Below are 25,612 nucleotides of genomic sequence, written 5' to 3'. Positions count from 1 at the left end.
GTAGGAGGTGCTGGCAGGGATCTGAGCCTCGTCCTGCTGGATTCAATCCAGATACGAGATGGGACACTTACCCACAGTGTTGTAAGGTGAAGAAAACAGTGTGTTGCTCGCTGTGCTGGAGCATGGGAGGGTCAGCCCTAGCTCACGAGCCTCCCAGGTCCTTCACGCTCGCATCCTCCCGGTGCTGTGGGAAGGGGGTTTGGATGCAAAACGCTTCCTTTCATGTGGACTGTGGCTGTGTCCTGTCACCCAAAACGCCCGGGAGCCACGGGTGGGCTGTGGGGACAGAGGTGGGGGGCTGAGCGGGCGTCCCCTGACCGCATCTCTCCTGCCTGGGCTTGGTGTGGGCAGCGGGTCCCGCAGAGGAGCTCGGCTGGGGGGGTTATTTTTGTGCCGGGGCAGCGCAGGAAGCCCCTCCCGGGGAGGAGAGCATCCACCCCGTGGCAGAAACTTCCTCCGCTGTGATATTTTTAGTGAAACACAAAGCGAGTGGAAGGGAGCGGGAGGCAGGAGGCAGATTAGCATCGGGAGGAGCTGCGCCCTGCCAAGAGCCTTTGTTCCTGGGGGCACGCGCTCCCAAGGGACACCTGGTCCTGTGAGGGGACAGTGGGGTCACCCCTGGGACCCCCCACCTCCCTGGGAGGGGGGGCAGGAGTGCGGGGGGGTGTTTGCATCCCGGCCCATTGCCTGGCTGCAGAGCGGTGACGCTGCTGACACCAAGAGATGCTGTGTGTGGTCCAGCCGGTGATGTTGCCTTCTGCATCCTTGAATAATCAAAAGCTTTCCCTCAAAATGATTTGAAAACTGATATTAAATGGGAGCCGTTCAAAATGTAGCTTGCTCCGGCACAGCCGGTCCCGACCCTCTCTGCTCGCAGGGATGCGCTCGAGCAGCTTGCTTTAATAACAGCCCTGCTTACAAGTGGGCTCCTCGCCAGCTGTTTAATGGTTCTGTTCAATAGTAAAAATATTAAATGGTTTCAAATAAATTAAAAATCTTCTGGCAGAATCAGGGCCTTCTGCATGTGCCCTGGCAGCTGCACAGAGCCTCTGCTGTGACTTTGCTCCATCCCTTGGAGTTTTTCCAGGCTGGTCGGGCTCGTGGTCCTGTTGTGGTGGAGGAAACCTTAAAACAATATTGGGTTTGGTGGGGTTTTTTTTTTTTTGGATTCTCTATTTATTCCCAAGACCCAAATGAGCTGTGGAGGAGGGGACACACTGCACATTTCCTGCTGTTTATCCAGGACTCTCCCTGGTGCCACCATGCAGCGTGGCTGGATAAAACACCTCTGGGTGTTTGACCCTGGACCTGGCGATGCTGTGGGTCTGGATGAATCCCACCTCCTCCTCCCCAGCCCCCCGGGGCACGGGGCTGCTCCCACCCCAGGGAGAAGGTGCCAGTGTTACGGCATTGCTCGTGGGGAGTGGAAACACATGGACCAAAGGTGCCATGCGTATTCTGACTTACAGCGTACGTTCCCGGGCCGGAGGGGGCCAGGGTGTCCAGCTGCCAGCCGGGCACATCCGACTTCCAAACAAGGTTTTAAAGAGCTCCTTTTAATCCATAAGGCAACATCCCTCTACTGCTTGCAGCCCTAAAAGCACGCAAGTGCGATGCGATGGCCGTGGCATCGCCTCTGTGCGCTTTGTTCCTGCCCTTCACTCAGGGAGACCGAGGCTGCGAGGTTGAGTGATTTACCCAGCACTGTGGGAGAACTTGGTGTATAAATTAATGTCTGAATCGAGCCGGTTTTGGCTCCCAGTCCTTGGCTCTATCTCTAGGTACAGAGATTTTACAGGCAGTGGTCTTAGAAGACTCCAGATTGGGATATGAGAGTGAGAGAGAGAAAATTAAACTCATAATCAGCAAAAGATTTCTCCAGATCCACAGGTCTCTATAAATAAGGAATTAAAACCCAAGTTGTTGACATAATTATTTCTGGCAAGATCCATATCGTAATTTAATTTCATTACAGCTTTTGCCTGGACTCCTGAGTGTTTTGGTTCCACTGCTGCATACGTTTAGACTGTAACCAGACTTGGAGCTGGATTTTGTTGGCTAAATATCTCTCTTTTCCCACTAAAGCCTTACAAGAGTTTGTTACCAGGTAAAATAAGCCGGTGGCACATGTCTGTTAGTGGTGAGTCTGTGAAAGCTGAATTGAAAAGTAGTTTTATGAGCGAGGGGAAGGTAAGAAAGATGGTTCCCTATAGGTACGAGTAGTGTGCAGGGCTGCTTTGCGGGCATCTTGGGCTCTGACTGCCTGGCAGTGGTTCTTTCCCTCGGTGGGGTCTCCAGCCCCGACACTGAGCCATCCCGTGCGCTGCCCTGCGGCCAGGGATGCTGGAGAAAGGACCGGAGCAGGGAGCAGCAGTGAGCTGGTGTCCAGATGCGGTCCTGGGCCCCTCCATCACCCTCTGCTGTACACCCGGTTAAGCGAGGCTCGCCGCCTGCACGGACCCGGCAGGAGCCCCGCCGCTCACCCCGTGGCGTTATGTGATTAAACCCTCTTACAGACTTACAGGGACTAATCCCGTTAAAGAAACGAGCAGCACAAAAGGTGGTGGGAGGGCTAATCCCTCCGCTCCTGCCTTGGCGGGCTGAGCTCCCACCCCGGGGCGTGCTGCAGCAGCTCTTCCCGCAGCCCTCGGGGCCGGGGCTGTACTGCCCGGCTGGACCGGCATCCCCTGGGGTGTGATGCTCTGCCGTGGGGCCGGTCTCCAGTGGCTCTTCCCAAGCCCCGGCAGCTCCTGCCTTCCCGTGTCCGCAGCCGCTGTGGCCGGCGCAGGGCTGGCTCGCTCGTGCCAGGCTAGCAGTCCCTCATGAGCGGCCAAAGGCCATCCCAGGTAAATCAGTTAATTCTGGCCCTGGGGTTGTTCATGGTTAGCAGGATTTAATTAAGACGAGCCCTAATTAGTTGTAAGCGGAGTGAATAGTCTGCTTTGCCTGGAAGAGTTCCCTGCTCTTGTCTGGCAGCTGTTAATGAGCGCAGGGCTCCCACTGACATCGGGGGGCTGCGTCTGTCCTGCGGACAGGGTACGTGGGATACCCTGCATCGTGCTGGAGAGGTGCTTGGGGCAGCCCAAACGTGGGGATAAAAATTGCCTCATGCTGCTCCTTGAAGCGGCTGCTGGGTTTTGCTGGGCACTCGGATCAGTCTTTCAGTTTTGCAAGCGCCGTGCCGGGGCCGTTCCTGGGGCGGCTGCTTTCCCTGCGGCTTTCTGGTCCTCTTCAGCCCTTCCCACGGGTACGGCTCGCAGCGTGCTCAGAGCACCGGAGTGTGCCCGACACCGTGCACCCACCTTCGCCCAGGGTTTATCACCAGGAGCAGCCAGAGCCTGGCGCTGGCCCTGGGGGTTATCACGGGAGGTCCTGCCGCACTAACTTTGTCCTGGACCACCCGCCGTTGTGCAGGGCTCTGGCAGAGCCGCCTCTGAACCTCCTTATCTCCAGCCAGGGCAGCCGAACAGCACCTCTGTGCTGGGGCAGATAAACACCAATGCCTCGCCGGGGGAGCAGTGGCCGGGAGGGTGCTCAGCTCCCCGCAGCATTTGGCAAGCAAGGGGGCATCTTCTGTGGCCGCCTCATTTTTAAGGAGCTGGGTTTAAAACGTGTCATTTTTTGGAGCATCACGTCACAGTGGTACGGGCTGAGTGAGCAAGCCCTGATGTTCCCCGATTACATCAGGTCTCCGTCTGATCCTGTGTTTTCCAGCAGCGTTGCGGGACGGAGCTAGCGCTGGCCTTTTGCAGTGGTGGCTGTGGAAGGAAGATTGAGTAGCGTGGAGGAGGCTGAGAGCCCCAGGCAGAGCCAGGGGCTTTGGGTGTTGTGTCCAGATCAGCTCCATGGGCAGATTTTGTGCAAAAGCTTTGAGTTGTGGGTTTTTGGGAGGAGAGGGTAGCTCGCGTGTCACGCTGAGGGCTGGGAGCGAGGCCCCTCGCTCCTGCTTTTTGGAAAATTGCACCCCTGAATATTTTATTGCAGGATTTTTAAATACAGAAGGCCTTACATTTGGTTAACCCCAAGCACGGGTGCCACAGCCCTGGCTTTACTTTCATTATAAGGAATGCAGAGGATGTTTGGAGCCCTCCCTCTGCCCTGTTTCCTCCAGCAAGCCGTGCTGCCCGGCCAAGACAAATATTGGTAGTAAACTATTGAACTTCCCTGGTCCCAATGCTCCCCGGCGCTCACAGAGCAGCGCCTGTTCTCCCCCCTTCCCTGGGCAGGGGCCAGGCTGGGGAGGCACAGATGTGTCCCCATGCTGGGGACAGCCGGGGCAGCGACACGCTGCTGTGCAATAGTGGGAGCTGGAAGGCGTGCAGCGAGCGTGCAACGCGCTCTGCGGAGCTGAAGCACCTGCGGGGCTGCACCCAGCTCCTCCTGCCCTGTGTCCGTGGCACCCCTCGCCCCAGCCCGGGCACGGGGTGGGCTTGGTGGCAGAGCAGGGGGAGAAGATCAGCCCCGAAGGGCCAGTACGATGGCTTGTGCGATCTGTCTCCCACCCTGCACGTGCTTGATTGGGCTGTGCAAGTCTAAATATAGCACCCATGACCTCTTCCTCCAGGGCCAGGGGAGGCTGCGGGTGCTCGAGGAGAGGACCAGGAGCCGTGTCCTTGCTGGCCCGTGGTGCAGAACACAAGACAGGCTTCCCCATCCTGTGTTAGACGTGTTGGCTAACAGCCGGCTTTCTGCAGGGCTGCGGGTTAGTTATTGACCTGCTGGGGACTGCACCCTGTCCCCAAAGATCAGGCTTTCGGGGCGGCTCTCAGTGGGTTTGAGCAGGTCGGTGCTGGTGGCCGTGGGCCGTGGATCGCAGCGGGCAGGAAGCAGCTGTGGGACGTGGGGTTTGGTACGTGGTGCTGCGATGGTGTCCCCCGGGTCCCACGGCCACGGCACGGGTGCTGCAGCGTGGCCATGCAGCCCGCAGGGTGACAGCCAGGAGTTCAGAGCCCGAGCAACCTCAACCCTTGAGGAAATATCTTTCTCTGGGTGTGCGGCTGGGAGAGCCCTGCCTATAATGGAGTGGACGGTGTTCTCTGGGGAGGGAGCGGGGCTCCCCACGATGCCCAGTGCATCGCACGAGCCCCTGGTGCTCCCTGGCACGTCGCATGAGAGCCCCCACCATCTCGAGGGGGATTTCCCTCAGCGTCGGTGGTGCCAAGCTAGTTGCCATGGGAGTTCAAAGCTGGTACAAGTGGATTCTTGCTAATGACCCAGGGTTATTAAAAGGCAACGAATGGGGCCAGCATTAATGAATGATTTGGTGATTGCTCAAGGCTTGGCCTCAGTGAGAAGCTGAGGAGTCCAAAGGGCAGGCTGATATAGCGTGGTCAGTGGTTTTATGGTGCCCAGCTCTGGCCAGAGCCTCCAGCTGCCCATGAGTGCGAGCTCACATGCGGGGTGTGCTTTGGATCCTGCCCTGTACAGGAGGCTCCATTTGGGATCCATCTCCTATCCTTGGAGCGGTGCTGAGGACACTGAGACGTGCTGCCATGGGTGGTAGTTGTGCCTCCGATGTGGGGTGCTGCGGAGCAGGGCACGTCTCTCCCCCGGGGGCCGTGAGCTCCCTGCTGCGGCACGGCCTCTGTGGAGGGAGGGAGCACCGTGCGAGCAGGGAAGCTCATTCCCAGCATCTCCCTCTGCCTTGCCATCGCCCGCAGCAATCCCTCCCCTCACCCGGGGGCTTCACGGCGAGCGTGGGAAGGACTTTTCCCCCTGTTCCAGCGGCTCGAGTCGTGGCTTGAGCCCTGCACAGAATGCCTGAAACTCCTTGCCTCCTTTTCCTCCTACCCACTGGAAAACAGATCCCTCTAGATCTGATGAGATCCCTTTGCATCCAGAACGGAGATCCTGTGTTTCTCCTCTTGGACAAATCCCAGCCTGCCAGGACCTGTACTGCTGCCCCATGTTGTCCTGGAGCCGATCCCCACTGGAGCAGGGGAGCTTGCCGGCATCCCGGCTGTGCATTCCCTTGGCAGATCGTGCTGGAAAAGTTGTCTCTTTTAAAGAAAACACATGCACGTGGCGGTTTCGGTCTCCTCCGTCCTCCCTCCCTCCGTGTCTCTCCCTGGGCTGGGCCAGCTGCTCCCTGCTCCCAGCCAAGCCTGTGCTGCTGTTCCTGGCTCCAGCCTTGGCCGGGGGAGAGCGTGGGTGCCTTCACTGTCTGAGGCTGCTCAAATGCCAGCAAAGCAGGGGGGGAAAAAAAAAAAAAGCTGCTTCTCATCGCTTGTGGCTGAGAAATTCCCCAGCTGTAGGATTGCTGAGGAATGGCGGGGCCAGCTTAGCCGGTGGCATCGCTGCTGGGGGGGAGACGGGTGGGATCAGACAGACCCCACGGAGCTGGACCGGGCTGGCGTCCCCACACCAGCCAGCCGCCCTCGCCAGGGGATGTCCCTGTCGGGGATCCTCGCCCGGGGTTGTGCCCACCAGGGACGCATGATCCTGACGAGGACATGGCCCCGGCCGCAGCCCCTCTCCTGAGAGGCCCCTTTGTGCTCAGAGATTTCCGTAATGCTGCAGCCGGAGCTGCGGCACGGTGTCGGGGATTTCAGAGAGGGGCAAATCCAGGCTTACCCCCTCGCCTTAGGGCATCAGCAGCTAAGGTCGAGCTCTTATTTCTTTGGCAGCAAATTGCTTAAAGGTGAAACACTGATGGGAGGCTGTAAGTGAAATGCTTTTCCCATCACCCTGCTCTGGTGCGGGGTGCCCGGGCAGGGGCAGGGGCTGTGCTGTCCCATGGGGCAGCCCAGCCTGGCAGGCACTGTCACCGCGGGCTGGAGATCAGGCGTCCTCCCCACCCTTCACATCCTTCCTGCTCTTGTTTTCTCCTGCCCGGCAGTTTCTCGGGATCATAACCTTTTGTCGTGTCTGGGGCCGTGGCTGAGGTCTGGCTCCATGGCAGGGTGCTGGCACGGCCGCCCTGCTCTCCCGGGAGTTTTGCATCCTGGAAGGGACCAGGTTGGGGTGTGTGGGCTCGGGGGGGACCTGGACACTTTGGTGCATGGCTCAGGGAGGGTGCGTAGCCCTTCTTCGTGCTGTTCCCGCAGTGCCAGGGGACAGCAAAGGACCTCATTAATTTTTTTTCTGATTGCTTTTGCATTGCCCTGGAAAGGGCGGCTGGGCGCTGCGGGTCACCAGTGACAAGCCACACCGTCCCTGCCGCTGTGTCTGAAAGGGCTGCAGGGCTCAGGGTGAGTGTCCCTGGGGACGTCGGGTCACTGCCGGGGCTCGGTACTCGCCACGGCTGGAAGGAGCCGTCCTGCGGGTGCAGGGTTTCCATTGCACGGCTAATCGTCCTCCTCCTCGCAGGGGCTGTCCTCGGGCTGTGACCGAGGGCAGAGCAGGGACTCGGCGTCACCCAGGCCAGCACAGCCAGCCCCTGACTCGGTGCTCCCGTCTGCCCCAGCAGACCCAGTATGGGCTGGAGACTCACTGAAAATATCCAAATTACCATATCAGCTGCGGCTTGGCTGCGGTCCTGCTGAGTACCCGTGGCTGGACGCTTTCCACTGCTAATTGGGATCGCTCGGCTGGCTCCCAGCTCGCCTGCCATCCTCGCTTGCTCCCTTTGTGCTGCGCGTTGGCAGAGAAAGCGGCGGGACGCATCCTAAAGGGTGCTGGGCATGCGTGCCGGTGCAGCCCCCGCTCCTCCAGCAGCGCCCCGGGCAGGGACGCAGGGCCTGGCTGAGCCCCCCGGCTGGCCTGAGGATGCTGGGGCAGCAGTGCTGCGGCTGTTGAGGAAAACAGTGCAAATCTCAATGTCTTTTGCCCTTTAAAAACAATTAAATAATTTTTTTTTTGATGCTTCTATCACTCAAACCCAGCTGGAGCAGTTTAAATAATTGGAGCAATTTGAATAATGGAAGCAATTTAAATAAGCTGCAAAAGCCTGGACCTTGTGTTCGGGGCTGGTAGCCTGCTCGGGCAGGCGAGGTGCCTGGCAGTTTGGGTTGGTGGTGACATGAAGCTTTGACACCGAGGCAAGGGACGGTGGCACCGCGGCACGGTTTGTGCTGGTGCCGTCAGGAACCTGCAGCACCCCTCCTCTCCTCCCGGTGATATTTAAGATAACTCTGCTTGTTTCAGGGTGATCACAGGCTCTGCCAAAAGGTATTTCAAGGCAGCTCAGCCATGTTTGAGCCCCCCTTTTCTCCCAGGGCAGCGATTGCCGTGGGCACTGCCGCGGTCCCTGCTCGTCCCCGAAACTTTCTCCTGGCTGTTGCGATGTGGAGGCAGCAGCCGCTGCTGCCCAGGAGATGCTGTGAAGCAACGAGCTTTAAGAGCGAGTGTCAGTCAGGCTGTCGGATCTGTATTGGAAGAAGGCGGTGAGGTTTTTCTCTTTTGATGGCTGGTGTCGGAGCCAAAACACCTCCTTGGCTAATGGGGCGGGTGGTAATTAGAGTTGTGGCTGTATAAAAATGGAAGCAGGTTGTTTACTGAGCTGGTCCTGCCCGAGGATGTATTCCTGGCCTGGCTGGTGGAAAACCTCTGAATTACCCTCCTTCTGCAGGTGCTGGGGGAGTCTTGCCAGCCGGGGGAACCTCTGGGTGCTGGAACTGCCAGCTTTCTCCCCAACCCCAGCTGCGGACGGGTGCAGCCCGGCCCTGCGAGGAAGGGGAACATCTGCTTGTGTTTCGGTGGGCCTGGCGTCCCACCAGCCCCGTCTCCCCTTCCCCCTCCTTTATTTATAGCATTTCACCAACATCTGGAGTTTGAGCCGATTCGGCGCTGGCTGACTCCAAGCCGGGGGATGGAGCTGGGTGAAACGTGTGCGGCCGGGGAGGGAGGGAGCCCCCGAGCCCTTCCCAGCAGCGTGCGGGGGGCCGCAGCTTCCCAGCGTGGAGCTGAGGACCATCCGGGGGTTGGGAAGCCCTGGGAGCATCCTTGCTCTCTGCTTTTCCCAGAGGTGGGGACAGTGGGAGAGCTGCCATGTCCTCACCCCGCAGCGCAGACTTGGGGGTGCTCTGCCTCCCCCCTCGCAGTGCTGCTAGCTAGCGGTCCCGCTTTCTGGCTGGGTTTTGAGGCTCCTTTGACATTTGCGATTAGCGGTCAGCCCTGTCCTGTCCCCCCCTGACCGTGTCACCGAGGTCCCCCTGGCCCTGGGGGATGCAGGGCTACAATAGCCCCCTTTCTGGTGCTGCTTTGATGGGAAAATTTGAGTCATTCCTGGGGGAAGGGGAATGAAAACCAGCCCCGCTGTAGCAGGCAGCGGATCCCTGGCACAGCAGTGAATGGAGGCAGTAATCCCGCTCCTGGCTGTGGCACGAGCCCAAAGCCTCTCCAGTTCTCACGGCGAGCAGGGCTGCGGGCACTGCTGGCAGCCACGGCGAGGGCTCCTGCTTCTCCCAGCTTTCCTCATCTTTGTAGCATGGAAGACAGCGGGTTTTCACATCAGGGATGTGAGGATCCCCCTCCCCTTCCCCGATCAGGGCCATAAGCATCTGCTTAAAGTTAAGTGCATCCCTAAATCTGAGCGAAGGCAGCGGCCTTTGAGCTTCCAACAAAATTGTAGTAATAATAGTGGCAATTAAAGCTTGCCCGGGGCTCAGCTCGGCTCCCAGTATAACCGTTACTGCCAAGGGAGGGTGCCTGTGTCAGGGCGGGTGTAAATGAGCCCCTTGTTCTGGCGGTGCTGCAGCCCCGGGCCCCTTTCCTGTGCGGGTTTCTCCTTCCCGGCTCCCAGCATCGCCCCTCACTGCTCTGCCTGCCGGTGTTTGGGTTTTGGTCAGGATCCTGCGCTGCCGGAGCTGCCCTTCTCCTCCACAACCCCCAAAGGTGGCCGTGCATCCCTCCCGTGCATCCCTCCCGTGCATCCCTCCCGTGCATCCCTCCCGTGCATCCCTCCCGTGCATCCCTCCCGTGCATCCCTCCCGTGCTCACTGCCTGCAGCGGAGAAGCCGAAGTGCAGGGGATGGAGAGGTCCTGGCTGGAGGTGAGGCAGCGGGGATGGACACTGAGGCCCTGAGCAGTGTCACTTCTCCCCCCAAGGACATCTTGGTGTCCCGAGGTGGCTGCAGAGCAGGACAGGAGCCCAGTGTCCCCCAGCCCTGGCAGACTCTGCTGGCGGAGGGTTTTTTTTTTTTTTTTTTGCAGGGAGCAGGCGAGCAAAGGAGCCATTTTCTGACCAAAACCACATGTGAAAGGAGAGGAAGCGCCACAGGAGCTGACTTAAAAGAAAATATGTTAACAATGTAAATTAGGCAGGAATGCTCCTGCCTGTGTTTTCTCCAGCTCAGCCGAGCAGAGGCAGAAAGGCTTGACGTGTCGCAGGGTGATCTGGAGCCTGGAGCATGTCCAGGCAATGCAATTCCGAACAGCGGCGATTAGAGCCTATTTGGCTGCCCCCAGGAAATGGCAAAGCCCACCAGGCTGGGCCGTGGAGGGATGGGGCCGGTGCCGGGAGCAGCCCTGAAAGCGCTGGTGGGTGTGGAGTGCTGTGGGTGAGGTGGTCCCAGGCAGGATTGAGCCGATTAGGTGGCAAGCCCTGATCTCCGGTGATTACGCACAGTGACGGAGCTGAGGCGGCCGTCACACCCGTGGCAGATGAACTCAGCTTGGTTTGAGCAAATCCCTGTGCCGGGGGGAGCGAGCGGGGCCGGAGCTCCCGCTCCCATCGCGGTGCCGCCGTGGGACGCTGCCTCCTTCCCGGCTGTGCCGAGAGCATCCCTTCAACCTCCTCGGGGAGGGGGTTCAGGGGGCGAAACCCCTCGCTGAGGTGCGCAGCAGCATCACGGCTTTGGTGCGCTGGTCTGCAGGAGCTGCTCTGCCCCACGGTGTGCCGGGACCTGCCGGGCTCCCACGGCAGATGGTACCGACCCGGCCTCGGCTGCTAGACTAGCTCTGTGTCTGTGCGTGTGTGTGTGTGTGTGCTCAGCCCTCCTCCTCGTACTCCTCCTCCTCTCCTGGAAGTCCCAGGAGAGCTGGGTGTCCATGCTGGCACTGGTGTTTTATTCCTGGAGTAAACCCCTAAAGCGTGACTTTTCAAGGCGTTTTAGCCCGTCGCGGGGCGTGCATTTGGCTGCGCAGCGCTGGGAGCTGCCGGGTGGAGGGGCTGGAGATGGTGCTGGGACCCGATGTGGCTGCACTCGGCTGCCACCGGCTTTGAGCATCCTGGGCAGGGAGAGACCCGTGGCCGTTCTGGCTGGGTTGCCCAAGGCTGGGCGACAGCTCGCCGGCCTGGGCTGGCAGCGAGTTTGCATCGTGCTCAAAAGCACGTGCCGATGCCTGTGTGACGGAGGTCTTTGGGGAAAAAAAAAAAAAACAAACAACGCTTTTCATCCCCACCCCTGCTCAAAGTCGCGCTGCGGGTGATGGTTTGAAGGCGCAGGTTAGTTTTGTGAGTTTAGTGCCCTTTGGGAAGGCAGCGGCGGTGGGCAGGGGCCGGGGGGAGCACGGGGGCAGCCCCGTCCTAGAGCCGGAGCTTGGGGCCGGGTCAGCGGTGACGGTGAGCCAGTCTCTGATGCTGGTGGCCTCGTGGCCTTGAGCTTGGGCTGGCGGGTGGGTGCTGGAGCCAGGGAGGGGCTTTTCTAGGGGCAGGGGGGTTTTGCTTGGATAGCGGAGCGTGGGGGGCTGCTCTGCTGCCCCTCAAAATCCGGGAGGTGAGTTCTGTTTCAGGAAACAGAAAAGACCGAAGTGCCGGAGGTTTGGTGCTTCTGCGAGTGGATTCTGCTTGCGTGGAGGTTGGCACCTACTAATTGATTGCATGGAAAGCCCTCATTAATCAGAGTCGGTGAGATTTATGATATCGGCTCCGTGGTGGAGTGTGCCTGAAACATCCCCATCGAATGGGAATGGTCCCGGTCGCTGCAGGGACCTGCGCAGGGGTGGCATGAAGCCTGTGCTGTGGCATCCCGGTGAGCCGGGGGGGTGTCCCCAGGGGACCCCGGTGAGCCGAGGGGTGTCCCTGGCGGTCACCAGCTCCCAGCACCAGCACTGGAAACTCTAAAGGAAAAAAAAAATCAGATGCTTGCAAGAGTTGCAGTGAGATTGTGAGAGCTGGTAACACCCAACCAGTTTTGTGGTTTTTTTTTTTTATTGAAAGTGTTTCATTGTTATTTAATGTCTTGTTTGTGCATTTTTAAATGGACCAGCTTGAGCGGTGTTTCCGAAACCTTTTTCCTTCTAAAATGACGGTGATTTGCTTCAAGCGGTAGCTCCAGGGGTGGTGTGGCAATGCAGCTTATCGTCCAAGCAGCATTTATCTGCACATGCACACACATACCTGTGGATGGGTACAGACAGAGATGCTTGTAGGTGGAGCATGCCATGCCATTGTTTCTTAATCCAATTTATGAAATTAGTGGCCACTGGTAGTATCTGGATTCCTAGAAAAAAAAAATTTGCTTCATTTTGCAATTTTTTGTGCATGCAACTTTTTCTGTATGCAAATAGACAAAAAATACAGTTCATTTTTGTTGCTTTCTAGTATACGTGTGAATCTAACTTACCCAAACTGGCTTTTATGTTCTTGGCTTGCGAAAGGGTGGCGAAGGCTCCTCCGGAGTAATACTAAAGCGTTTCTGCAGGGGTGAGTGTTGGCGGGTTTCTGGGAAGCCCAGATAACGTGCCACTGTTACAGGGAACGCTGCGTCGCAGGGCTTGGGTTTCACAAAGGCAAAATCCCCCCGGGAGCTTAGGAAATATCTTCCCAGAACACAACCAGGGAAACGTTGGCACCAGTTAAAAAGAAAATAAATAGCAGAGCTGGCAAGAGACGCAGCAGCTCCGTGTCAACAGAGCACATAAGTGCAAAGCGTTTGAGCATGGGCTCGGGTCTGGGTGAAGCGAGGGGAGCGTCAGTGTTTGCTTAATCCCAGAGAGGGGCTTTGCAGAGTTGTGGTCTAAGACCTCTTTTTTCCAGTGGCTAAGGATTGCGTTAGTCGGGAGGTTTAAGAGCCCAGCGAAAGCCCCGGATCATCTCTGCGGGAGGATAAGCAGTTTTACCCAAGGATTTCTGCTCAGAACAGATGCTGAATTGGGATTTTTATTTATTTGTTTATTAAAACAAAGATCTTGAATCCATTTCACTTAAGGACCTTGAATTCAAGATTTTGTGGTGAAAGCAGAGCAAGCCCGCCTAGGACATGGCACCGGTTACCACCCTCGCAGCCAAAGAGATCCTGCAGACGAAGCTTTCCCCTGTGTGGTTTATTTATTGAGTAATTTGATTACACTGGCGATCCCCAGGGGATCCCCCGAAGGCAGAGGGACTGGCCCTGCCGGCGCGTCCCCCCGCAGCCGCCTGCCAAGCCCCGAGGTTCCCCACGCTGGGACGGCAGCTGCAGCGCGGCATTTTGGGGTGATTTTCTCGGTGCTTTCACGCTGCTGCCGGAGCTCTGACCCTGTAAAAATGGAGCAAGAGGAAAATGGTTTAAAAAGGTCCTTTTTAAACCCAAATAGGTGATCCCAGACGCGTTCCCCTCTGCTTGCAAGGCGTACCCCCTTTTCCTAGCTGCACAGAGCCCCGTGCATCCTTTAAGGTCGCGTGGATCCGACCCTCTTCGGCCGGTTGAATCATTTCCTGTTTTCTTCAGTTTTTGAAGGACTCCAAGGCAAGCTGGAAATGTTTGCGGACAGGGTGAACTAACTGCGCTGGGGCCATGGGAAAAACACAGGCGTGCTGAATCTGCGGAGGGAGAGGATGCGAGCGCGGGGTCGTGGCAGGCGGAGGGGCTGGTCCTGGCTTTTGCTGAGCAGGTAGCTGAAGCGCTTTGGGAGCCCGGCTCTGTTTTGGTGGCAGCTGGATTTTATCCATCAGTGGATGTCGCACCAATTGGTCTTGGATGTTGCACCGACAGTTTGGATGTTGCACTGATGATTTTTCCCTTTTAAGAACCGATCTGTGCATTGTGGTGTCGATGCCAAGAGCATCTCCCCGGGCAGGTGCCTGTGGGTCTCTCTTCCTCCAAAACTTGTCCTGGTAGCATCCCTGCGCCCCGCAAGCTCAGCTGCAGCGTGTGCGTGTGAGCAGTTGTTAAGGCTTTTCTTGCAGCTCCCTCCGTGCTTTTTTTTTTTTTAATAAAAAAACCTGCATTGCCAAGTTAATCTCTGTAAATGTTCAGGTACAGTTTGCAGCTGGTCCGAGCGAGCCCCGATGCCTGCGACGGGCGCTGCCGGCGGCGGCTCTCATTTGTAAGCGGTTTTTGAAGAATTTGGCGCTTTGGCCTTGAGAAGTCGGGGTGGCCGAAGTGTCCCTCCTGTGCCAGAGCGACGGCATCGCGGGCAGCTCTGACCTGGCATCTGGAGAGGGCTGGTCACCTCGCATCCCTCTTTTCTTCCCGGGTGCTGGGATTGAGCTGGTCAAGCTGGTCCTGAGTCCCGATCCACCTCTGTCGCCCCACGACATTGCAGCCATGGCGAAAATTCCCCCTGCTTTTTGCCCCGGGACTTGGGGACCGATCTCATTGCTCGCTGTCAGAGAGTGCAATCTGCATGCACCCATGTAAGTGGCTGCAGATGGGTGCAAGTGGGTGCAGCTCCAGCTCTTGCTTTGCCCGGGGGCTGCCGAGCGCCGGCGCTTGGTCCTGGGGTAGGCTTTGCTTTCACCTCCTTGCTTTGGGGTTCGGCGGGGCTGGGGGCCCGCAGGGGGTTCAGGCGGTCAGCCCCATGGGGGCTGTGTTTGGAAGAGCTCCATGTGAGGACGCAAGTCGCAGAGGGAATGGGGGAGGCAGTTTGGTGTGGTCAGCTGCCCTGGGAAGATGCAGCCTTAAGTGATGGGGGAGAAAAGTGGCTTTTTTGCGTTCGTATTCCCAACGAAGGGAAGGGCCGCACGGGGATGGAGGCTGCAGTCATGCCGGAGTCGTCCCCTGAACTCCTCCAACCCACCGTGAACTCCGCCAGCTTGAGTATTTCATAAGCAGCTCGAGGAGAGCTGTGCTGGGATATTTGTTTACATCCCATCGAGCCAGCAGATGTGTGTGGGGTCGGAGCGAGCGCCGGACGGGGCGAGGGGGAGTTTCCCCCCCGCAGTGAAGCCGTTGTGGTGGGTTTCTGCCTCCCCTTGCCCTGTCCCCAGGTCTCACCCCATCCCCAGGTCTCATCCCATTGCATTAAAGCCTGCAACAGGCAGTCGGTGCTGGGGAGGGGTGTCCGGAGCCCCTGCTTGCCGGGTGGCCATGGTCACGGCACGGGGACACGTGCTCTCTGTGGCATGAAGCGGGTATTTCTTGCTGGGATTATTGGGGTTTATGTCTCATCATCTGTGGCCTCTGTCCTCTGCCAGCGGCAGCAGTGCCACCCCGGCTGGCTGTGTTTGTGTGACCGATGGTGCCTGTGCTCGGTGCGGGTGACGGTTGATGCCCTGCGCCTGGGGATCCTCTGGCCCTGAGCTCTGCAAAGCGGGGAACCCAGTTGGGGACAGGGACATGCATCGAGTAATATTAGTTGTGTTTTGCTGTTCGCATTAATGCAGTGCCCATAGGTACTGAGCGGGGAGCGGTGCCCCGGGGCAGGAGGGCACTGCGGGGCTGCTCTCTCCATCCCCGTTGGCAGCCGGTGGCTCTGCGGCTCTGCCGAAGGGGAAAGGCGGCAGAGCTGTTCCCCAGCGCGGCAGGTCTCTGGGGGCGACCACTCTGCGTGTCCCTGCCTGGCGCTCCTCCAGAGAATCCCTTCTTTGAGGGGATGAAGGCGACGGGATCAGCCCCCGAAGTGACTTAGCCGTGGCGGCCCCGGCAGCAGGAGCTGGCAGCTCGCCGGCAGTGCCCGGCTGCCTGGTAATCGGCTTGCTTGCACGCTGTGCTCCTCCTGTGGGAGTTAGGCATTGACCCCGGGGGTGCCATCGGCAGGTCACCGCTGTCCCCACGGGGAGCCGGGAGATCAGCGAGTGCTGGTGAATTGATTCAACTCTTCACTGCCGTCCATATTTGCCCCACCGTGACTTGCAGTGGCCAAAAATTGCCTTGTATCATTGCAAAGGGAGTTATTCCCCATCGTCATTGGGGCACACAGGGACCCTGTGGATAGTCCGGCTCCACGGTGGTAGTGGGAAACATCCTTTGGCTTGTTTGGTTCTTGCCACGCGGGGTCCATGTGTGGCTGGAGCTCCTTGGCATCGTCCCTGGGGTCCCCCACGTGGGTGGTGGCCAGACCAGGTCTCCTGGGCATCAGCCATGGGTGCCCTCAGCTCCTGCAGCCCGTCCTGGAGAGGAAACAGCTTTTAAGCAACATTGAGGGTGTCTCGCAGAAATAACCGCAAGGTGCTGTGAGCACAAGGAGCTGTTGGCACGGGCAGTTCCAGCGTGAAGCCAGCACGGTGCGTAGGAGCCCCGGAGCTGCCCAAGGAGGGAGGACATCTCCAGGCATGCGGTGGGAGGGGAGGAGGTGCAGGTTTGGTGTTTCATGGTGCCTCTCGGCCAAGAGAGGAACGTGGAGGAAATTGCTGCGTGGGTTTTTAATTTGAAAGGAAAGGCTGTATGAGATTTCACCATAAATGTGATCTGAAAAAAATAAGGTCTGTTAGCAGGAGGGGAGTGGCATTTCTTTTAATGAAAGATTAAAACTCAGCCACAGGGGATGTTTTCCTTAAACCACAGATGAAAATGAAAACCTGTATCTCTGAGGCGGCTCTTGCCAGGGATGCGGTGCTGTGCCGTGAGCCAGTGCTGCCCAGTGCCTGGGCTGGAAGGGGCCGTGTGGGGGCTGGTGGGGAGAGCAGCATCCGAGGGAACGTAACGGGTCCTGCAGACCTGGAGAAAAGCTGGTATTTGTTGCTTCCCTGGCTGCCCCGAGGAGCCATAAAGCATTTTCCATGGGATGGGGGGAAGGTGCTAAACTCCTCACGTGCTCCTGCACCATTCCTCCTACGGCAAGCTCAGCCTTTCCGTGCTGCGTGGAGCCATCAGGTGTGGGGTTCATCACCCCGGCCCCCAGAGCCCCTCCGCTGGGAGGTGATCATACCCACAGGCAATGCCGATGTTGCCGGGACCAAGGGCACGGCACTGCCTTAAATAAATAACTAAGGTTAATCCAGTGTCTCGGTGAGCCTGTGTGCTTCGCCCAGGCTCTCGGGTTTGGTTCCTCCCTGCCCGGGGCTGTGGCCGTGGGGCTTGGCTGCTGCCGGGGGGGTCTCTGCATACGGGTGGACTTTATCTGGGCTGCTTCTGGTGAAGGAAATGCATTTTTTTGTTTTGTTTTAATTTTTCTGGAATGGTTTCGGACAATTGATTTTCTAAAATAGACTCAATGAGAGGAAATTCATTTGTTAACCTGTCCCTGTTCAGGGGAACGGGAGGACGGGGTGCAGATATGGTGCTTCCTTGGTAGCTTTATTTATAATTGCATCTGCTTTAGAGCAAAACCAAACCTATAAATTAACCACCGTGTTTTGTCTCCCCCCCAACCCCTCCTCCGTTAATCAGGATTTAAATGGACAGAAGGAGCTATGCCCACGTCTCTGCCACCTGAAGAAAGGCCCCAACGGCTACGGCTTCAACCTGCACAGCGAGAAGTCCCGGCCAGGACAGTTCATCCGCTCGGTCGACCCCGACTCGCCGGCCTCCAGAGCGGGGCTGCGGCCCCAGGACCGGCTGGTGGAGGTAACGACGTGGGGGCTCAGCACCCCCCTGCCTGGGAAGCCTTTTGGGGTTTCCTCGGCGTATGCCACGCAGGGATGTTCAATCCTGCCCAGCCTGGCAGGAGTGGCCGGGTCCTGTCCCCCTCTCGCAGGTGGGGAGAGGGACAGCAGAAGTGATGGGACCCTTGGGAAGCCTGAATGTGAAACCAGCCCCATCCCTTGAGCTTTTCCATCTGATCCCCCCCATATTCCTCTGTCATACAGAGCCATAAGACCGATGCGGGTGCTTAGGCAGTGGCTTTGCGGTCCTTTGGCAGCTCATTCAAAGCGGGCGCTTGCGAGCGCTGAAATCTAGATGATGCTGCTGGCTCCAGCTGGCGCAGAGGGGGGTCAGAGCCGGCAAACTGCTGCCCCTGTGCCCGTCCGGGTGGCTTGGGGGTGGCAGCGGGATCCCGCAGACAAATGCGGTGCTTGATGGGTGCCCATCTCCCCTCTGCAGCACAGCCAGCCCCGTCGCTGATGGCATTGCCTGATGCCGCTCGGTGCTGGAGCTGGCTCTGCCCGCTGCAGCGAAAGGGGCCCAGGAACATGTGGGACCCATGGGACCCATGGGACCCATCCCACCACCAGCGCAGGGGAGGGGGTGGCCTCCCACCCAGCCACCCTCCGGTCTGACGTCCTGCCACGGGTGTAGGGACAGGTTGGTGCCGCACGGCTGAGCTGATGCGCTGCCAGGCAGGCGTTGGGAAAAAGAGGGGAAAAAGCTTTGCAGAGATTTGAAGACACGAAATTGTGAAAGATGGGGAGAAACTGCTTTAGGAAGCAGCTTCCTGGTCACCGAGTGCTGGACAACACAAGTTTTGACGCGGCTGGGAATCGCCCTCCCTTCGGCTTGTTTGTGTCTTGTGTTTTTCCTGAAGAACGAGGTTTCCCCATCCAGAGCTGCCTGCGCTTTGGGCAGGGCCTGAGCAGCGCACGGACAGAGGGACAGGCAGGGGTTGATCCAGCAGCCGGTGCCCCAGGCATGGCAGCCATCACCCCTTTCACTGTGGATGTCCCCTCCTCGGGGTGATGCGTGGCCCTTCCCCAGGAGGGTGAACCCCAAAACCCTCCCGTGGGGACCAAGCCGTGGCTCTCGCTGCCGGCTCAGAGGGGGAACAAGGTTTGCGCTCCTGGAAGAAAACAGTCACATCCTGCGGAGCTGGGCGAGTCAGGGGAATACTAAGACCAAAGCACTTGTCTGCTTTCTAGCCCCGTGAATAATTGTTCCCCAGCCGGTGGGAGCTGCTGCCTCTTCCCTGGCACCTGAAAGTTTAATACCGGGAGCAGCGTGGGGCCGGGAGCGGGGTGCCGGCGGCAGCAGCTCTTTGCAGCGCGGTGTCACGGCGAGGGGTTGTGTTATTTATTTATCGGTGCTTGGCGGAGCGCCTGGCACACACAAAGCGGCGAGGGGTGAGCTGGCGAGCTCGGAAACCCAATCCCCTCCGTACCTGCTCTTTGGGGCTTCGATAAATATTTGATGCCCCCCAGCCCTGGCTGTGCTGGGCGGGCTGGGGGTGCTGGGGCGGCGGGAGAGCAGCCCTGCGGTGCCTGGCCGAGCTCAACCAGGGGTGAGCACTGGGCGTGAATTGGGGTGAACTGGAGTGGCAGGAGGATGCTGCTGGGGATGGAGAGGGGTTACAAGCCAGCAGCTGAGGTAGCCAGTGAGATGCAAAGCCTGGGGAGGGGGTTCCATTTCCATCCCAGCCCTCGGGACCTTGCTTCTGCCCCAGGTTTGTGTTCAGGCATCCAAAACACAAAGGGGAACCCAAAGTTTGGAGCTGGCCCAGCTCAGGCTCTGCAGTGTTCATCTGCCTTGTCCCTTGGAGGGTCTCCAGCCCCCCGACAGCCTCAGCACGACCCAGAGGCGACGGCTGCTCGTCCCCACCACGAAGCAGCCGTGACTTTGGAGAGAGAGGGTCCACGGCTGGGCCAGGACCAACCTTTATCTGCTGTTCCACTTCCCTGGGATGGGCTTGCAGCATCCTGGGAGCTGCTGGGGCAATGCCATGCTGGTGTAGCTCAGCTCCCTGGGGGGCTACCGGGATGGGGTTACCCCACTCCGAGGCTCGGTCCCCGGCTCTGGCATCGGTGTGATCCGCTCTTTGGGGTCCGGCACTGGAGAAGGCAGTTGTCTGCCTGCAGATGGAGGAGGAATAAAAATGTGTTGATGCTGGACAGCCGTGGCCCTGCAGGAGAGCAGGCATGTGCAGCCAGAGCATGCAGTTTTAACGTTATGTGCGGCTTAGAAAAACAAACAAAACCTGCTGTCCACTTCTCCTAACGAAGGCCTTTCTGTGCTGGACAGATTTCTGAAGTCATTGATTTGTTTCAGAAAGCTGTAGTAACAGAATAGCTATTTTTAAGAGGCGGAGGTTACTCCGATCCTGCTGATCTCTGCACCACCAGCACTCTCTCCCCTTCTCCATCCCAGCTGCATTAGCACATCGCTCTGCTGTCCCGCAGGCAGGTGCCTTCGGATGCCAAAGGCAGGACGGGCGGCGAAGGGTGGGTTGAGCTTTGTCGGAGACGGGCTGGAGCATTGAAAAGAGTTTATCGCACAAAAGCGGGTCCAGCAGTGAGGGGCCGGGCGGTGCGGAGACCTTTCCCTGCGGGACAAAGGGCGATTCATTCCCCACCCCGAACAATGCCTCGAAATCACAATTGTCCCCTCGCTGCAGGGAACAATCAGGAGCAGAGGATCACGTTCCTCGGTAGGTCCCGGCTTGCACGCAGGGAAGGGAGAAATGAATCCATGCAGCAGGCGTGGGGACTCGCCCGCCGGCGATGTGGGAAATCCACGGTTTTCCATCACGGAGGGATGAACGATGGCGTGGTGATGCCGCAGCCGCCTGGGCAGGGCCGGGGAGCAGGGCACACCAGTGGCACCCAGCTTGCTGCCCGTGCACGTGGTTGCACCCCGTAGGCAGCGTGAGCTACCTAGGGCACATCCAAGGTGAAGGCTGGGTTTGAAATCCCTAAAGAGGGCAGCCAGAGCGTTTCGGCAGGACCTGGGTGGGTGAGGTGATGGAGAATCTGGGGTCTGTGATTCCCGATGGATGTGTTTGGGATGCGGGCGGAGGTGCGCAGTAACACGAAGGATGCTCTGGCAGAGGCACCGGCCGGGTGGAGGGGTGGCAGGAGGCTGTGGCTGGCTTGAGCGGGGGGGAAGGAAAAGCCTGTGGCCTTCCTGTCATCCCAACGGAAATTAAAAAAGGAAAATCCTGTCTCTTCGGGGATGAGGAGGCTGCTCTGGGGGTCTGTGAGTTGGGACCAGCACCTCTGCTGCGGGGGGCAGACTTGGGTTCTGACGCCGTCGCTTTGCAGGTGAACGGCATAAACGTGGAAGGCCTGCGGCACTCGGAGGTGGTGTCCCACATTAAGTCCAGGGAGAACGAAGCCAGGCTCCTGGTGGTGGACCCCGAAACAGATGATTACTTCAAGAAGCTGGGGGTGACCCCCACGGAGGAGCACACCAAAGGTGAGACCTTGCTTTCCCTGGGTGACCCTACGCCGTTCCCGTGACTCACCGTGTTATGGGTGGGATTTCAGAAGTGAGGGAGAGTCACGTTTCCCTTCTGTCTCATCCCTCAGTAGTTTCCTGAGCACCACCCAGCTATTTATAAATAGTGAGAATGCTTCTTAATCTAGCCAAAAAACAATTTGTTAATTTTACACAGTGAATAATTAACTTAGGAACTTGCTGCCATAAAGTGGCTGAGGGAAAGCGTGATGGGATGTGGGGGGAGCTGGGTGCTCTGTGAGTGATGAGCCCGTGGAGGGATGCTCGGATGGGACCAGCCCGTCTGGTTGGGGCTGGGAAGCCTCTCTGGCCCCTCCATTTTCGGCTGCAGCACCCGCACCCTGGGAGATGGGGTGTCTGGTGTCGGAGTGGGTGGACCCACAGGGACCGGGGGAGCAGAGCGGTCTGCCTGGGGTGCTGAGCTGGGGTCTCGGGAGGGAGAGTGCAATAAATCCCCCGTTGCTCTTTGCTCCGGCGAAGGAGCCTGAGGGTGCATCGAGGAATACTGGAGCAAACACCGTGTGCGCGCAGGGGGAAGGGTTTCACGCCACGGCGATCACAGGGGTGGCTGTTGCAGGAAATGTTTTCCTTGCTGTTGAAATCTGGCAGAGAAAGCTGCCTGTCCGCTCCCCAACCTGTTGTGCTGCCGCTCCCGGATGGGGAGGGAGCAGGGTGCTCCCCAGCCCGTCCTGCCCCCCCCGGCTGAATGGGGAGCTCTGTTTCCCAGTACAGCTGTTCCTTATCTGATCCGCACTCCGGCTCCCTCGGGTCCTCAATGGGGAGATTTGTCCAAAGCAATGGGTCAAACAATGCCGAGAAGCACACGGGGCGAAAGCGGTGTCAGATGCTCTGCATCGGTTCGAGGAGGAGCTGGGGCGAGAGCTGTCTGTTGGCACGGGTGATGAAGGAGCCCTTGTTCCCCAGGGTGGGGATGTAGCCAGGGCCACGGATGTGCGGGTGGGTGGGTGGGTGCTCGAGCCCCTGCCTCCAGCATTTGTCAGAGATCGAGAACTGGGTCTGCCCGGCCGGTGACGGTACATGTGTTGATGACAAAGTGCTCTGGTAAATTCTGTTGTTTGCAGGATGAGAGGAAATAATAGTTGCACTCTTTAATCAAACTGCTTTGGCCTCAAGCTGACAATTTCAAAGTCTTACAGCCGATCCTAAGCACCTCAACGTTTTAGCCCATGAGGGTATTTTAAGAGCTATGCACCTTGCAGGATTAAGGAAATAGGAAAATATTTCCAGACATGCCAAATTTTGAAATTACTTTTTTCTTTAAGTCCAGTTCCACTTTAATATTGCTTGTCATTTGAAGCTTGCTTCTCACTTAAATAACGTTATCTTTTAGCTTCTTATGATACCGGAGACTTTAGCATCATTTCTGCTATGAGCTGACTTTCTTCTGATGACCATTGCTCAGAGCTTATCATACTGTAAACATGAGTCCGACATTGAGTATGATAAAATACTCAAGGATACCAACACCATAACTGAGGCTTTTGCACCAGCACACTCTCAAAGTTGTGATTTGGGTTTATTTTTTTAAACGCAAAGGTGCCCCGATTTGCACTAGGAATCCCTGCAGCTCGCACTGACGTGGCCCCCAAACCATTCCTTCGGAAAGCCCGTACGTGGTACAGGGAGATGATGGGGTTTTTTTAGCTGCCCTGGGTTTCGGCAGTTGCAAGCCGCATTTGGCACCATGCGCTGCTCTTGCTTCACTGGATTTCGCGTGACACAGCGACGTGCATCCACATCGTTGTCTTCTGCTGGAGAGATGCGCAGTGATGGCTTTGCCCCGAGAAGCATTCATGCTCGACATAATTCAGTTATTAATCCTGTCACAATTAACACATCTGTTAGCCTGGGACAGATGAGACATGGTAATGCCTTTAGCAATGACTTGATCGTGGTGACTGGCAGCTTATCTGCATAAAATTTGCCATCGTGTGCAATATTATTAGTGCAAAGCATTGGAAGTGAGCAAAAAAAAAAAGGCCGGGGTACCTGGGGAGTGGGTTGTTTACCACGTGCTGTTGTGACACCAACAAGATGCTGATTTTGGCGAAGAACGTTGGGTTGGTTTTTAAGATTTCCGATGAAACAGCTTCTGAAGAAAAATTACTTAACAGTCAAAACAATGGGAGTGCGCTGAATTTAGTGCTCACAGAAGGAAGTTACTTGGTCCCCTTCCTGGAAGGTGTTTTCTTCTGATGAAAACAGAGTGAAGTCAAGTGAAGTCAGGGCAATTGGGAAGAATTTGGTTCCAGAAGGGCACAAGGGGGATGGACAGGCTTTTGCGTGGGCTCGGAAGCAGCACAGGACAAAGTCAAAGAGACAAGACACGCTGAGCTGTTAGAGCTGGTGGGGTGGGCAAGGGAGGAGGCAGGCTCGGGATGGCCGGGTGGGCGATGCTGAGGGATGCTTGCCTGGGACCTGAGGCCAGCAATCCCAGCTGAGTGTATTTACCGCGTATTTTCTTTCTGTGGTCTATAGGCGTGGTACCTCAGCCCATGACAAACGGATCCGCACAGACTCAGGTGAGTACTGGCCTGCTCCAGGATGCCCGGGGTGGCTGGGCAGCATCCTGGGTTGGCTCAGTTTAGGGGAACGTGTTGGAGTGATCAAGAGGGATCGGGGGTGAGAGGCCAGGCTCCTGGCATGCCAGCTTTCCTTGGCTCCCGCTTGTGACATGTGAGCCTGTTGGGATGACTTGCCAGCCTGCAGAGCAGAGAGGGATGCTCATAATGTCCCCAAGGCTTGTTTAGCTCAGCTTAACTGCTGCTGGCTGCTTTTAATTGCTTCCTGCTGCAGCTTTAATTTAGGGGTTGAATGAGGCTGGTTTCAGCCCCATTTAATCACTGTTCCCAGTGACGGAGGGAGGAGGTGAGCGGCTGCCCGGCGCTGGCAGGACAGGGACTGCGCTCTGCCTGGCGTGGGGGATGCGGGAGAGCAGCGGCTCTGCCGGCAAATCCCAGGGAGCTCCCGTGTGTGCACGCGTGTGTGTGCACGTGTGTGTGCAGGGTCCCTTCGGCAGGACGCTCCCCTCTGGGCTCTGTTCCTGTCCCTGGACGAGCCAGGCGTTGCTCTCTGCCTGGCGCGGCGGCTGGGATGTCCGTCCCCACCAGGCTCAGGCTGGAGCATTTTTCTGCCTAGCTTTTTATTTGTTTTTCCCAATTCTGTCTTTGTGCAAACTGGACTAACGTTTTAATTTCCACTAGCTGAATGGAGGATCCACATCTTCATCTCACAGTGACCTTCAAAGTCCTGGGAAGGAATCAGAGGTAAAAATCCCAAACATTCCCCCTCCCTTTTACATACTATTGTAGGTACATACTTGCCTTATGGTACTGTGTAATAATGCCTTTCAATGCGTTTTCAGTTTTGTCTCGCAGACTTGGGTACAGTCGTATCCATGCAGCAAACAAAATCCAGAGTTTTCTTTCATCCCTTGCACTGTAGATGTGCATGAAACGGAGCCGTGAGCTGTCAGCAGCTGCTGGTTCCAGCATGGAGGTGGCCGTGTTGCTGGGCTGGATCGGGCTCGGGACCCTCGGAGTGACGTGTGCTGTAGCAGCACGAGCTGCTGTCACAGAGATGTTCTTGCCCCTCTTTGTCCGGGGGACAGAAAAGCTCGCAGGGGTTGCGTGGCCTCTGCCAGCAGCAGCAGACGTCCCGTATTAACGGACGAGTTTTGCAAGGGTGCGGATGTGTGCTCCGTCCTGGCTCTGGAAGGACTCACACGTGCTTGTCCCTTCGGGCATCGTGAGCTCGGGGAGGAGGTGGCACTGCCCCAAACTGAGCAGAGAAGAATGTCGAGGGGTAACGGCAGCAAGTTAATTGGAGCTTCGTTGGGCAGTGACTCGTGCTCGAATAGTTTGAAAGGAGGTGTAAGGTGAAAGGATGTCTGCAAGAGTTTTGGATCTTAAGTGTAGTTATACTGACGAGCTACAGGGCAGGAGGCGAGGCTGGGAAGCCGGGAGGGCAGGAGGAGCGGAGCTATGAGGGTTCAAGTGCTGCTAACAGGAACAAGGCAGGCTTAAAATTTAAAAAGGCCAAATTGCTTTTAGCTTGGAGCACAGTGGATTTATCACAGTGTTTAAAGGAGCTGCTCAGGATGGGAGGAGCGTGGATTTGGTGACCCACAGGGCTGCTTGCAGGGCTGGGGCTGTTTCTCTGGTGGAGCCTGGCTGAACGCCACAGCGAAGGCAGACCTCGCTGTGCAAGGTGAATGAGCGACCAAAAGTAAACACAAGGCACAGATCGGTATATTCTCGGTGTCATTAATTTAGCAGGTTTTTGCCTTAAAATGATAAGTAGGCGATTTCTAAAGTGCTCAAGAATTTATCTTTAGCACGAGGCTCTGCTAAAAACAGGAATGCCTCCATGCAGGCGCTCTGCGGGGTCTCTGCTGGTTCTCAGTGCTTGTGCTGTCCCCTGCCCCGAGACGGCTGGGAGCGGGAGTCTGACGGCAGCAAGTGCTCACGCAGCCTCCTCTGAGCACCCAGAGCCTCTAAAACACCTCGAAGGCCAGCTGT

The 25,612-nt window shown here is 57.5% G+C and overlaps 1 protein-coding gene across 2 annotated transcripts in view; it reads left to right on the top strand.

The window, feature by feature from the left end:
• Nucleotides 1-25,612, top strand: part of NHERF2 (NHERF family PDZ scaffold protein 2) — a 39,072-nt gene that overhangs the window by 11,027 nt on the left and 2,433 nt on the right. For both annotated transcript variants that reach the window (XM_050905726.1, XM_050905727.1), the window contains exons 3-6: nt 17,355-17,531; nt 20,876-21,029; nt 23,571-23,614; nt 24,296-24,358. In XM_050905726.1, coding sequence (XP_050761683.1) covers nt 17,355-17,531; nt 20,876-21,029; nt 23,571-23,614; nt 24,296-24,358 — 438 coding nt within the window. The remainder of the gene's footprint in view (nt 1-17,354; nt 17,532-20,875; nt 21,030-23,570; nt 23,615-24,295; nt 24,359-25,612) is intronic.

Source organism: Gymnogyps californianus, chromosome 15, assembly GCF_018139145.2.
Source record: "Gymnogyps californianus isolate 813 chromosome 15, ASM1813914v2, whole genome shotgun sequence".
Classification (NCBI taxonomy): domain Eukaryota; kingdom Metazoa; phylum Chordata; class Aves; order Accipitriformes; family Cathartidae; genus Gymnogyps; species Gymnogyps californianus.
The sequence above is the reverse complement of the archived record's forward strand: the minus strand, read 5'-3'. Positions and strand labels throughout refer to the sequence as shown.